Source organism: Nycticebus coucang, chromosome 18, assembly GCF_027406575.1.
Source record: "Nycticebus coucang isolate mNycCou1 chromosome 18, mNycCou1.pri, whole genome shotgun sequence".
NCBI lineage: Eukaryota > Metazoa > Chordata > Mammalia > Primates > Lorisidae > Nycticebus > Nycticebus coucang.
In genome coordinates, this window is record NC_069797.1 from 54,967,057 (window position 1) to 54,979,877 (window position 12,821).

General features: G+C 49.0%; 2 protein-coding genes across 6 annotated transcripts in view; one reads left to right on the forward strand and one right to left on the reverse strand.

Annotated features, from left to right (window-relative positions):
• The window catches only part of PLXDC1 (plexin domain containing 1), a 103,210-nt gene that overhangs the window by 63,638 nt on the left and 26,751 nt on the right, over positions 1 to 12,821 (reverse strand). The gene's annotated exons all lie outside the window — the stretch shown is intronic.
• Positions 566 to 845, forward strand: LOC128570387 (protein MANBAL-like). Its single transcript, XM_053569463.1, has one exon. The coding sequence runs from the start codon at positions 566 to 568 to the stop codon at positions 821 to 823; it is 258 nt and encodes an 85-aa protein (XP_053425438.1). The 3' UTR covers positions 824 to 845.

The following is a 12,821-nucleotide window of genomic DNA, read 5'->3' on the forward strand; positions in this document are numbered from 1 at the left end:
CTCTTGGGTTCAGGAGATCCTCTTGTCACAGCCTCCACAATAGCTGGGACTACAGGCACCTGCCACAACACCCGGCTAATTTTTGGAGATGGGGTTTCCCTCTTGCTCAGGCTGGTCTTGAACTCCTGAGCTCAGGCAATCCAGCTGCCTCGGCCTCCCAGAGTGCTAGGATTACAGACTGGAGCCACCACGCCCGGCCCCAAGGAGGCTGGATTTATGTAAACAGAATATGCAGACACACTCAAGCAGAGATGACGCAGAGTCCATACTGGGGTGACTAGAGGGCTGAGAAAGGGGAGAGAAGTGGCAAGGATGACTTCAGGGAATATTTTTCAACTTCTATTGTGTGCCCAGTGGGGATAAAATAAAGAACAAGCCAGAACACTGTGGCTTGGATCCGCTTCCGGGGGAGTGGCGCGGCAGAGAGATGGGTGTGTTGCTATTGACTAGGCTGGTCTTGAAATCCTGGCCTCCTTCCTTGGCCTCCCAGCGTGCTGAGATTATACATTTGGCTTTGGAGAGTGGAGAATCAGAAGAGACTTCAGACAGCAGGGGGGCGTGGGCCATGGCCTCTGACCTGGACTTCTCACCTCCTGAGGTGCCTGAGCCTACTTTTCTGGAGAACCTGCTACGGTACGGACTCTTCCTGGGGGCCATCTTCCAGCTTATCTGTGTGCTGGCCATCATCGTACCCATCCCCAAGTCCCATGAGGTGGAGGCAGAACCCTCTGAGCCCAGAAGTGCTGAGATAACGAGAAAGCCCAAGGCTTCTGTTCCTTCTGCAAACAAAAGGCCGAAGAAGGAGACCAAGAAGAAGTGGTAGAAGAGGAGAAGAGGAGCCCAGGAGCCGGCCGGGCCAGCAGGGCCGTGGGCCAGCTTATCAGCCTCCTATTCCCTCTTGTCTGTCCCAGGCTCAGGGCTGGAGGTGGCTGCAATGCCCTCTGATCACAGAGATCTGGACCGTCATCATAGTCCCCTCCTGCTGGGCAGACCACCACTTCTTCCTCTGCTCCCATGATGGTTGAGTAGAGTCAAGGGGACCAAAACACACCATGAGCAAGACTGTGTTAGGAGGTTTGTCCAGAAGTCAGGTCAGCTCACAGAGTCAATGTTTTCTTACTTAATCATGGTGTCCAGCCTTTAGTCATCCCCTCTTGTGGGTTTACACTACATTTTGAAGTCATTGTCTACCCTGACACACACTCCCTCTCCCGTTTTTTCTGTGCCACAGATCTCCTGTTTATCAGTCACTTTTGTCTCTCTGCTTGTGTGGATGGAGCCAGGCCTTGCCTGTTTGTTTAGGTCAAGATGCCCTGGTCACACAATGCTAGTGACCCCACCAACTGTGACAGCCAAGTCTGGGAAAGGCCGGCAGAAGGCCTGAGCCAGGGTAATGCCTATTCTCCTCCAGCAGGTAGAAGAGGTTTAGCTGAATGAGTGTGGATCTCTTGGGCACAAACTTCCTGAGCCTCAGAAATGAGAGGTGGTCAATTTCAGATGCCCCCTTTCCATCACAGCAGGTTCCAGGTGTCCCTTTTGACTTCCATCTCTGTATCCCCTTCCCTTTGATTTTTCTTTTTTTTTTTTTTTTTTTTCCTGGTTGTACTTTTCTCTAATTCCCTTTGATTTTTCATTCCCTGCCCAGTGAGAAGTTTTTGGGGGAGTAAGGGTCAATAAACTGTCCGCATGCTGAAAAAAAAAAAAAAAAAAGAACACTGTGGCTTGGGGAATCTGCAAAACCTCTCTTGCAGAGGAGCATTTGGGGCCAGGAGGCAAAGGAGCCGGAGGAATGGTTGGCAGAAAGACTAGAAGAGCAAGGGATGGGCAATATCAGAGCATTTCTTGGAGCCCACCCCAAAGTGCCAGCACAGGAGGAAAGGAGGCTGCTGGGCAGGTTTCCTTGGCAGCCACCACTGCGCAGTTGGGGCTACTGACCCGTGAGGAGCCCTGGGTATCATGGGTCATTAATCAGGCTGCCCAGCGGCAGTGGCTGCAGACAGCAGAGAAAACAATGTTCTCCCTGCTAAACTGCCAGCTGCCCGGTCAGCCCTTGCCCTGGGCCCAGCATGAGCAGGGATGAGGAGTTCCTACTTTCCTCAATCTGCTCTCCTAACTAATGACACAGTCTGGGAATGTGGGGTCTGAGTGGGCCGTGAGAAGATGAGCAGAAGAAACGGGCTGCTGGTGGGTGTCCTCAGCATGGCAATCTCACCAATCTCAAACACTCGCAAGGCCACATCACTCTGTTCACAAGCTTTCTGAGGCGCCCCTGAGATGCTGCCCTTGAGACAAAACCCAAACCTCTTACTTAGCCTGGTGTACAAGTTCCCACCATGAGCCAGCCCCTGATTCTCTGTCCCTCTCTCATTCCCCCATGGACCCTTGTGCACTCACCCACCAGACCAGACTCCCCTGACAGTCTCAGGCCACCCCTGGTCATGCATGGCTTTGCAGTCGCTGGTCCTCCTGCCCAGAATGACTGCCCTTCCCTCCCCCCACAGCAGATTCCCATCCCTTCCATGCTCAGCTGCAGCAACCACATTGTTATGGAGCTCCTGCTCCCCCTTAATGACTGAAGCCCTTGCTAAGTCCCCCAACATCCAATATTGCGGGGAGTCCTCAAGGGGTGACTCCTGTATTATCTGCAGAAATCATGTGGGGCCACCCTTGTTGGATTTCTGGTTTTACTCATGAAGCCACCTGAAGGGGCCACCCTAATGTCACCACTCCAGGACTGAGGGCAAGTGCCAAGAATGCTGCCCCACAGTGATGCAACAGCCACCACCCCTGGGATCCCGGGAGGGTGACCAGAAGAGGATGTATTGCTCCCCAGCTCTGCCCATAGACACTGAAGCAGCCAAGCCATTGCTCCAAGTTCACAGTCCCTCTGCTCTGCCCTCCTCAACCTCTGGGAGACTGGAGACCTCATTTTCTCCTTGGTCTCCCTCTCTCCTATGTCTACCTTTCTGTGCTGGAATGCAGACTTGATGACTGGAGATCCAACAGCCATCTTGTGAGTATAAGGCTAAGAGCCATACTGTAAAGATGGTGGTATGGAGAAATGGATGGAGCTTCAGCCCCTCTGACATTGCTGGAGGGATGCTCCCTAAATCTTGGATTCAGCTCTGTTAACACGTAAACACAAATGCTTCACAAATGCATGACAGTATGGCCCCCAGCCCTGCCTCCTTCCCCCCTGCCCTCACGCACCAGTCCTGTTGGGCTTCTCTCACTATTGCTCAATCTGGCCTCAAGCAATCCTCCCACCTCAGCCTCTCGAAGGGGTAGGATTAGAGGCATGAGCCACCATACCCAACCATCAATGTCACCATTTTCTTTTTTAGACAGAGCCTCACTCTGTCACCCTGGGTAGAGTGCCATAGCATCATAGCTCATAGCAACCTCAAACTCAAGTGATTCTCTTGCCTCAGCCTCCCAAGTAGCTGAGACTACAGGCGCCCACCACAACACTGAGACTACTGGCACCCCCCACAACGCCTGGCTGGTTTTTCTGTTTTAGTATAGATGAGGTCTTGCTCTTGCTCCGGCTGGTCTTGAACTCCTGAGCTCAAGCAATTGTCCTGTCCCAGCCTGCCAAAGTGCTAGGATTACAGGCGTGAGCCACCATACCTAGCTCAGTCTCATTTCCTAAGTGAGGCCCCAGATCACACAGCTATCTGAGACCAGGCCACTCTCACTCAGAGACAGTGACCTTTCCTCTGTCCATTGACTCTCGGGTCTTTAAAGAACAGCTCCCTGGAAGGTGATGTGGGCCACTTATCAGTCATTGGTTAAAGTCTCACACCAGAAGGATCATCAAAGGTCCAGGGAGGATGGAGCTCAAGGACAGGGTCACATTCTCCTCACTCCTAGCACCTGTCTAGTGCAGGGCTTAGCACCCAGCATATGGCGGGTGTTCAGGATCTGCTGCTGAAGGAGCTGAATCACAAGGTGCCTGATGGTGCCAGAAGCTGTGCTGGCAATGAGCAGCGTGGCTATGGCAAGGACAGCATTGTTCCTCATCTCTGATGGCAGGTGACACAAAAGCCACTTGTGGAGGAACAGCTGCCTCCTCTGGGAATCCAAGCCCACAGAGAGCATTGCCACAGCTGGGGCATTCTGGACACAGGAAGATGTTAGACCAAGTGGGTAGAAATCAGCAGCAGGACATCATCCTCCTTGTGACCGCCCTGTGGTCCCCTGTTGCCATGCTTTCCTGACAGGTTCAAAAAGAGAGACTTCTCACTGAGTGTGGCCTGCAAGGGCTTCCCTTAAGCCTGTCTGAGCCAACTGAGGTGGCTCCTGAACACGACAGGGGTCAGGGCACGACTGACTGGTGTAAAACAATCCACACCCCTGGGAACCAGGAATCACAGTTCAGTTAGGAAGGGGGAATGAAGTTGGGTGAGCAAACATCAGTGTTGGTAACATTGGGGTTGATGGGGAATGTGGCTCATAGCAAGTTCCTTCAGTCTTTCCTTTCTGCCGTTCTCAGCACAGGCTTCATCCCAAAGCTGGTCACCTTATGTCACAAGATGGCTGATGGTGGCAACCAGTGCTGTGCATCGTGGTTCATGGACAGCAATAGAAGGAGAGCACACATCTCTGCCACCCCTGAATGGACGTATGTACCTCAGATGACTGGGCCAACTTGGGTCACATGCCATTTCTGAACTGACACCTATTGCCAGGACAGCACCACATGCTGAACAGCTTTAACTCAAACCAAAAAGGTAGGGTTACAGTGGAGCCCCAAATCCTGTTCCTATTGTACAAGGCCATGAGGTCAGTTCTATGTTGGAAAGTCAACCACAATGTCCCTTCGTCATCTGAATCCTGCCAGTAAACCAGCACTCCCAAAAAACAAGAAAATGCCTTTTACTTCCTGGAAGCAAAGCTGAGTAAGAACTTGACTATCTTCCCAGTGTCTTCCAATCTGTCCACATGCCCAGGGAGGTACAATAATTCTGCCAACCAGTCAAGACTTGTAGCATAACAAAGAGAAGCCTTAAGCTAAGGTCGGGGTCCTCTATGACCTGTACCCTTTGTCTCCATCCAGTTCTTTATGAAACCAGAGCTTACCGAAGTTCTTCAGAGCTGAGCACCAGTGATACAATTAAAGCTGTCCCTACCCACCTAGGGTTTTCTGGAACCCATCCACTTAGTCTAGAATTTCTGATGCTCCTGGTACATCAGTGTTGCCTGGACCCCTGCTAACTAAAATTTCAAGTGTGTCCAGTACCAGACATGTTTTAGGATGCCCAGCATACCCACCCCAATGGCGTCTGGCCCCCACCCCAATGGCGTCTGGCCCCCACCACAGGCCTCATTGAGTGACCATACCCAACACATTCTCCCACATGACCTTGTGCATCCTCAGCCAGATAGATTATAGGCGGTCATGTTATTCAAAGGCAGCTCATCTACTGGAAGCCTACAACCTATGGCTTGCACAGCCTGAGTCAATCAAATCCCTCTCTAGGAGGCCAGGCATGGTGGCTCACACCTGTAATTTTAGCACTCTGGGAGGCCAAGATGGGTGAATTGCCTGAGCTCAGGAGTTCCAGACCAGCCTGAGCCAGAGCAAGACCTCGTCTCTAAAAATAGCCACAGGCATTGTGGCAGGCACTTGCAGTCCCAGCTACTAGGGAGGCTGAGGCAAGAGAATCACTTGAGCCCAAGAGTTTGAGGTTGCTGTGAACTGTGACACCGTGGCATTCTACTGAGGGCAACAAAATGGGAGCTCTTGTCTCCAAAAAAAAAATCCCTCTCCAGGGAGTGTGAAATCAGGAAACTGAGAAACTAGGGGCAGGAGAGATGAATTGAAAGGTCCTGAAGGCTCAGGAACCTTTCAACCACCATCTTGAGCTGTCTGCAGGAGCCAGTGGTCCACAGAAAGGAAAAGGAAGACTTCATATACATCTGGCCTCAATACATATATGACAATTTGATGGAAAAAAAAAACAAGAGCTGAGGGGGACCCTGGAGAGACAGAGAAAGCAGTGCTGGCCCCCAATGGCTTCCCAGTTTCCCCAAGGTCTGGCTGTCCTCCCTGCCACACCTTTCAGCCCCATGACAGTTCTCTACACCCCCACTATGTGAGACAACTCAAATGGCTCCTCAGAACCAAAAGAACATTTCATGGAACAGTCTTGCTTATGAGGTGATCAGAAGAAGCGCTTCTAGGGACAGCCCAGGCAGTCCTTCATCAGTACAGACAGCAAGAATTTGGGAGAAAAGAAGTGAGAAACCACATTTTGGGGAGAACTCCTCCCTAGAAACACCTTGGCCACTATGATTTTTCTTCTACAGAGTCCATCACTTTGTCACAGCCTTTGGACTGGCCACTGAGAAAAAGAGTCCTACGGCTTGTAATTTGCCAACCTTGGGAACACTTCCCAGCTGGTACTGTAGGCCTCCAGTCATGCTGCTACTCACACCAACAGTCTTGTTTGTTTGTTTTTACAGTTTTTGGCCAGGGCCGGTTTGAACCCACAACCTCTGGTATATGGGGCTGGCGTCCTACTCCTTGAACCACAAGCACCGCCCTTGTTTGTTTGTTTTTTAGAGACAGAGTCTCACTTTATCACCCTTGGTAGAGTGCTGTGGCGTCACAGCTCACAGCAACCTCTAACTCCTGGGCTTAGGCGATTCTCCTGCCTCAGCCTCCCGAGTAGTTGGGACTACAGGCAGCCACCACAACGCCCAGCTAACACCAACAGTGTTAATGGAGGAAGTCCACCCTTGGCTGAGACAAATAATTGTCTCCCAATAACCATTCTCCCCTCCTTCCTTGAATAGTGAACCTTCCCAGGTTTAGCTAGGCATATAGCCTGAATCTCCCAGCTGGCCGATAGAAGATGAGCAGAATAATTGCCCTTAATAGGAATGGGGTGCCCTCTGCTTTCCTGGCTGGGATGCAGATGTGATGGTGGGAGCTGAAACAGCCATCCTGGACTACAAAAGGGGAGGCACATATTGCAGAAGGCAGAGCAACAAGTTAGAAGGAACCTGGGTCCCCAACACTGTAGAGATGCTATACCAACCCTTGCTTGTTTCTGCTCACACTACCATCTATAAGAAAAGAACAGATTTCTCTCATGTCTAAATGCTTTGTCAGTTGGGCATTTGTTACAACAGCTGAACCTGTATACAAAGCCATAGACAGAGTCTTCAGGCCAGGACTTCTTTACGGTAATCCATATTGGTATTTCCCTAAAAAAGGATGTAGATATGGCACCTGTCAGTGAACCTTCCTAGGGAATTCACACAATTCACAGCCTATCATTGAAGCAATTGACAGGGGTAACTGGACACTACAAGAAGGTCGGGGACAGTAGCAAGAGCCAGACCCACTTGGCAAGTCCACTGGAGGAAATTGTTTCTTTAAGATGTGTGTAAGAAGCCTTGGTCCATAATCCACATTTGTTTTGGGAGGCAGTGTGATGTGGATTTCAAATATTTTTGGTCCTGAAATCCTTTTTTTTTTTTTTTTGGCCGGGGCTGGGTTTGAACCCACCACCTCTGGCATATTGGGACCGGCGCCCTACTCCTTGAGCCACAGGTGCCACCCTGGTCCTGAAATCCTTTTGTCAGGGGGTCCTCAAACTTTTTAAACAGGGAGCCAGTTCACTGTCCCTCAGACAGTTGGAGGGCCGGACTATAGTTAAAAAAAAGAAAACTATGAACAAATTCCTATGCACACTGCACATATCTTATTTTGAAGTAAAAAAAAAAACAGGAACAAACACAATATTTAAAATGAAGAACAAGTAAAGTTAAATCAACAAACTTACCAGTATTTCAATGGGAACTATGGGCCTGCTTTTGGCTAATGAGATGGTCAATGTCCGGTTCCATATTTGTCACTGCTAGTCTTAACAAGTGACGCAAGTGTGCATCAGTTAGTCCCGAGACTGAGAGGAGGAGTTGAGAGACAGAGAGGAGGGGAGTCGGAGTGTGCGGCGCACAGAGAGGAGGGGAGTCGGAGTGTGCGGCGCACATTCCACACATGCGCACTGCGGGCCTGGGAACAGTCTGCTGCTAAGCAGGACAGGCAGCGGTGGCAAAAACACTGAGGGCCGGATAAATGTCCTTGGTGGGCTGCATATGGCCCGCGGGCCGTAGTTTGAGGACCCCTGCGTTTTGTCCAACTAATAATCTTCCATGGAAACTCAATACATAAAATCACATCAAAGAAAAGCCACTCTGAGAGAGGGAAAAAGAAGGAGCCAGAGCCCAGCCTGCCATGCTGCTTCCTTCTCCGCCACACTCCCTGCCACAGAAGCCCATGAAGCACCTCTGGGAACCCTTAGGGTTCTGTGGAGCACAATTTGAAGATCACTTTTCTAGGCTCAATTGCAGGGGCTGTGAAGTCAGACCCAAGTTCAAAAACTGACTCCATTACACAATAGTTGGTGCTAAACATGACTCTTCTCTCTGAGCTTCAGTTTCCTCAGTAATCAACATAAAGCTCTTAGCCTGGTGCCTGGCCCACAGTAGGTAGTTGAGAAGCGAGAGCTGTTGTGATGATTTTGTTGGACCTTTCCAGGAAAGGTCTGGATTGTGGGGGCTGCCTCCAACTCCTACCTCCATCCTAAACGTCTGAGTTACAATGTCTCTTCTGCCTCAATTAGTCATGCCCGGAGGCCCGGCAGGCGTTTCATTGCTGACAGCAGGGTAGCATTTACCTTGGCTGAGCTCAAGATGGTTCTGGACAGAAACTCCGGCTGAGCTGTCACAATTGGCCCATCACCTGCCAGCCAACTGGCAGGTGGAAATGCTGGGGCAAACAACCCTGGGCACCCCGCGGGGCCTGCTGGAGAGGCTGAGCCAGCCAGGCTTGTCAGGATGGGCTGCAGGCAGCTGGGTCCAACCCAGGAGGCAAGCACAGGATTAGTAGATCCCAGTCCCTGCTGCCACCACTTCCTGAGGCCTTACAAGACCAACAGGAGTGTGTGCCAGATCTCTGCTACTCCAAGTGTGCCCTAGACTGGCAACATGAGCCGCACTCCCTTTAGGAATGCAGACTCCCGGGCTCACACCCAAACTGCAGAATCAGAATCTGCATTTGGAACAGCTTCCCAGGGGATTTTTTTGCAGAGTAAAGTTTGAGAAGTACTGATCTAAGAGCACCCTCTGCACCAAAATGTCACTCGCTTTTGACCCTGAGGAGATGATAGTTAAGAACTCAGATTCCGAAGGCAGAATGACCAGGGTTGTTGTCCTGGTCTGCCACTCATTAGCTGTGTGACCTTGGGTAAGTGACTTCATCTCTCTGTTCCTGACAGTTAATGAGAGAAAACACCTGCCTCATAGTGTAGTCGTGTGCATTATGTAAGCCATAGAGTGAAGCTGGCACTCAGGAAGGCCTCCTTTAACGTCTCCTGTTATTATTTTCCTTCCCCTCATTTTTCCATATAATAAGCTCCATCCAGCTGCCCTCTGAAGGTATTTGAATCTCAGGTTGTAATAAATACAGGCCAGGTGAGGTGGCTCATGCCTGTAATCCTAGCACTCTGGGAGGCCAAGGTCAGTGGATTGCTTGAACTCAGGCATTTGAGACAAGCCTGAGCAAAAGTGAGACCCCCGTCTCTACTAAAAGTAGAAAAAGTAACCGGATGTTGTGGTGGGCGCCTGTAGTCCTGGCTATTCTGGAGGCTGAGGCAAGAGGATCGCCTGAGCCCAGGAGTTTGAGGTTGCTATGAGTGAGGGGCAACAGAGAAAGGCTCTGCTAAAAGGAAGGGAAGAAGGAACAAAGGAAGGAAGGGAGGGAGGGAGGAAGAAAGGCACATAAAATACTTGTCATCACAGAAGTGCAGAAAGTGGGTACACTGGTATAACCCAGAAAGGAGCAACCCAGACTGAGGGCCTGGAGTAAACAGGTGTCAGGTGGGTGAGGCTCACCTAAGAAAGTCCTAGAAATGGATTTTGGATTAGGCTTAGAAAGAGAATGTGGACTAGTTTCCCAAATGAGCATTTCTTTCTTTTTTTTTTTTTTTGCTCAGCTTCTTTTTTTTTCTTTTTCTTTTTTTTTTTTTTTTGTGTGTGTGTTTTTTGGCTGGGGCTGGGTTTGAACCCGCCACCTCCGGCATATGGGACCAGCGCCCTACTCCTTGAGCCACAGGCGCCACCCAAATGAGCATTTCTTAATGCCCCCAACACTTGGTGGGAAGGGAGAAATTATCCTATCCTGGCACTGATTCAACAAATAGGGCCTTTTTGAGGGACACCAGCCAACCAGAGATTTTGATAGTATAAATATATATCATATAACCACAGAGAATTCGGACACCAAGGACAAACAAAAACAAAACAGGCCTCCCCCAACCCTCATCTGGTTCCATATTGGCCTATTTCTTTCTAGTGTTTTTTCATCTGTATATATAATTTCACAGTCATAATCCTGCTTCTGTCACATTTCATGATATCTAAAGTAGATTTTGATGGTGAACATGGTATTTCTGCCCATCACTTGTAATGGCTTCATGACAACCCACCCAGAAGAAAACCCACAATTTTCTTAACTATTTCCCTTTTATTGGACACTCAGGTAGCTTCCAATTTTTATGCTCTTGTATATACTACAGTGATGAAGTTATTTATGCATTTTCCATATCCCGGATGATTTCCTCTGCTCCAAAGCCTCTGGTATAAACTAATGCTTCTCAAACTTGAGTGGGCATATGAATTACAGTAAGTACTCACTTAACGTCATCCATATATTCCTGGAAACTATAATTTTAAGCAAAACAACATACAACACCACCAATTTTACCACCAGATAATTGATGTAAACAAGAGTTGAGTTCCTATAGCCTATTTCTGGTCTACACACATCACCAAACTTCTAAATAAAGACCAAAGCACTTCTAATATTAAACTTTGAAATAAATGTGAGCTACAGATATACATTTAAGAAAGTTTCATATAAACAAGATAATATTTATCTGGTTATTCCAGTTCAGGTGCACGGTGGCTGAAGCCTACTCCAGCAGCCCAGGGCAAAAGGCAGGAACCAGCCGTGGCTGAGATGCTGCTCCGTCACAGGGCACACTCACATGCACACTCACACTGTCTCGTGCTGGCACAACTCAGACATGCCAGTGAACTTAATGCGCACATCTTTGGGATGCGGGAGGAATCTGGAGTACCCAGAGAAAACCCACAAAGACCTGGGAAGAACATGTAAACTCCACACAGACGGTGGCCTTAGCTGGGAGTCAATTTGTTTTTCTCATCATTATAATGAAAGGATGTTACTGGAGGAGCTGGCTGTTGCTAGGAATCAGATTCAGATTCCGCAGGGCAGCAGTCTGAGATTCTGAATTTCCAGCAAGCTCCCAAGCTGCTGCTAACCTGACTGTACTTTGAGGACTACTGAGAATAAGAAAGACAGCACTGGAAGCTTCAAGGCCAGGAAATCTTTATTACCGTGATCCTAGTTTTGTACTTTTAGGTGAGGCCTGGGAGGGATCTTTCTGGTTAACTTTCTCAACCCCATTAGCGTATCTGATTTTTACAACAACTCTGTTGAGGCATTATCAGTCCCACATTACAGATGAGGAAACTGAGGTTCAGAGTGAAGCCTTGGCAAGGATATATACTATCTATCTTGCCTGGGGCCAGAGTAGGGTGAGCAACTATCCTGCTTTACCTGGAATTGAGGGATTTCCCAGATGCCAGACTTTTAGAGCTAAAACCAGGACCATCCTGGGAACATTGGGATGGTTGGTCACCCTAGACCAGAGTCTAATTCAGAGTCAGTTAATGTTTATCACGCCCAACCATGGGCCTGGCCCTTTATGTAAATTACTGTATAATACCTTTGCAGTAACATTTAAGACAATAGCATCCCCACTGGACAGTGAAGAAATGGGCTCAGAGGGGTTAAGAAACTTGCCAAAGACAAACAATCTGATTTAAAAATAGGCAAAGGAAAAAATGGACAAAGGATTTGAATAGATAGTTCTCCAAAGAAGATATAAAAATAGCCGACAAGTACATGAAAAGATGCTCAACCTTGCTAATTATTAGAGAAATGCAAATCAAAACCACAATGAGGGGTGGCACCTGTGGCTCAGTGAGTAGGGTGTCGGCTCCATATACCAAGGGTGGCAGGTTCGAACCTGGCCCCAGCCAAACTGCAACCAAAAAATAGCCAGGTGTTGTGGCAGGCACCTGTAGTCCCAGCTACTCAGGAGGCTGAGGCAAGAGAATCGCCTAAGCCCAAGAGCTGGAGGTTGCTATGAGCTGCGACGCCACGGCACTCTACCGAGGGTGACAAAGTGAGACTCTGTCTCAAAAAAAAAACACAATGAGGTACCACTCCATACCCACTAGGATGGCTATACTATGACAAAAAAGTAAGGCAAAAAAATAAGGGAAAATAACAAGTTTTAGCAAGGGTGTACAGAAATTAGAATACATTGCTGATGGAAATGTAAAATAGTTCAGTTGCTGTTGAAAACTGGCTGCCAGGCATGGTGGCTCACCCCTTTAATCCTAGCATTCTAGGAGGCCAAGGCAGGTGGATTGCTTGAGCTCAGGAGTTCAAGACCATCCTGAGAAAGAGCAAGACCCCATCTCTAAAAACAGTTGGACATTGTGGTGGGCGCCTGTAGTCCCAGCTACTTGGGAGGCAGAGGCAAGAGAATCACTTGAGCCTAAGAGTTTGAGGTTACTGTGAGCTGTGATGCTACGGCACTTTACTGAAGGCAACAAAGTGAGACTCTGTCTTAAAAAAAGAAAGAGGCCTGGTGCTTGTAGCTCAAGTGGCTAAGGCGCTAGCCACATACACCAGAGCTGGTGGGTTCAAATCC

Coding starts and splice junctions, on each gene's coding strand:
- LOC128570387 (XM_053569463.1), top strand. CDS start 566: ATGGCCTCTGACCTGGACTTCTCACCTCCTGAGGTGCCTGAGCCTACT.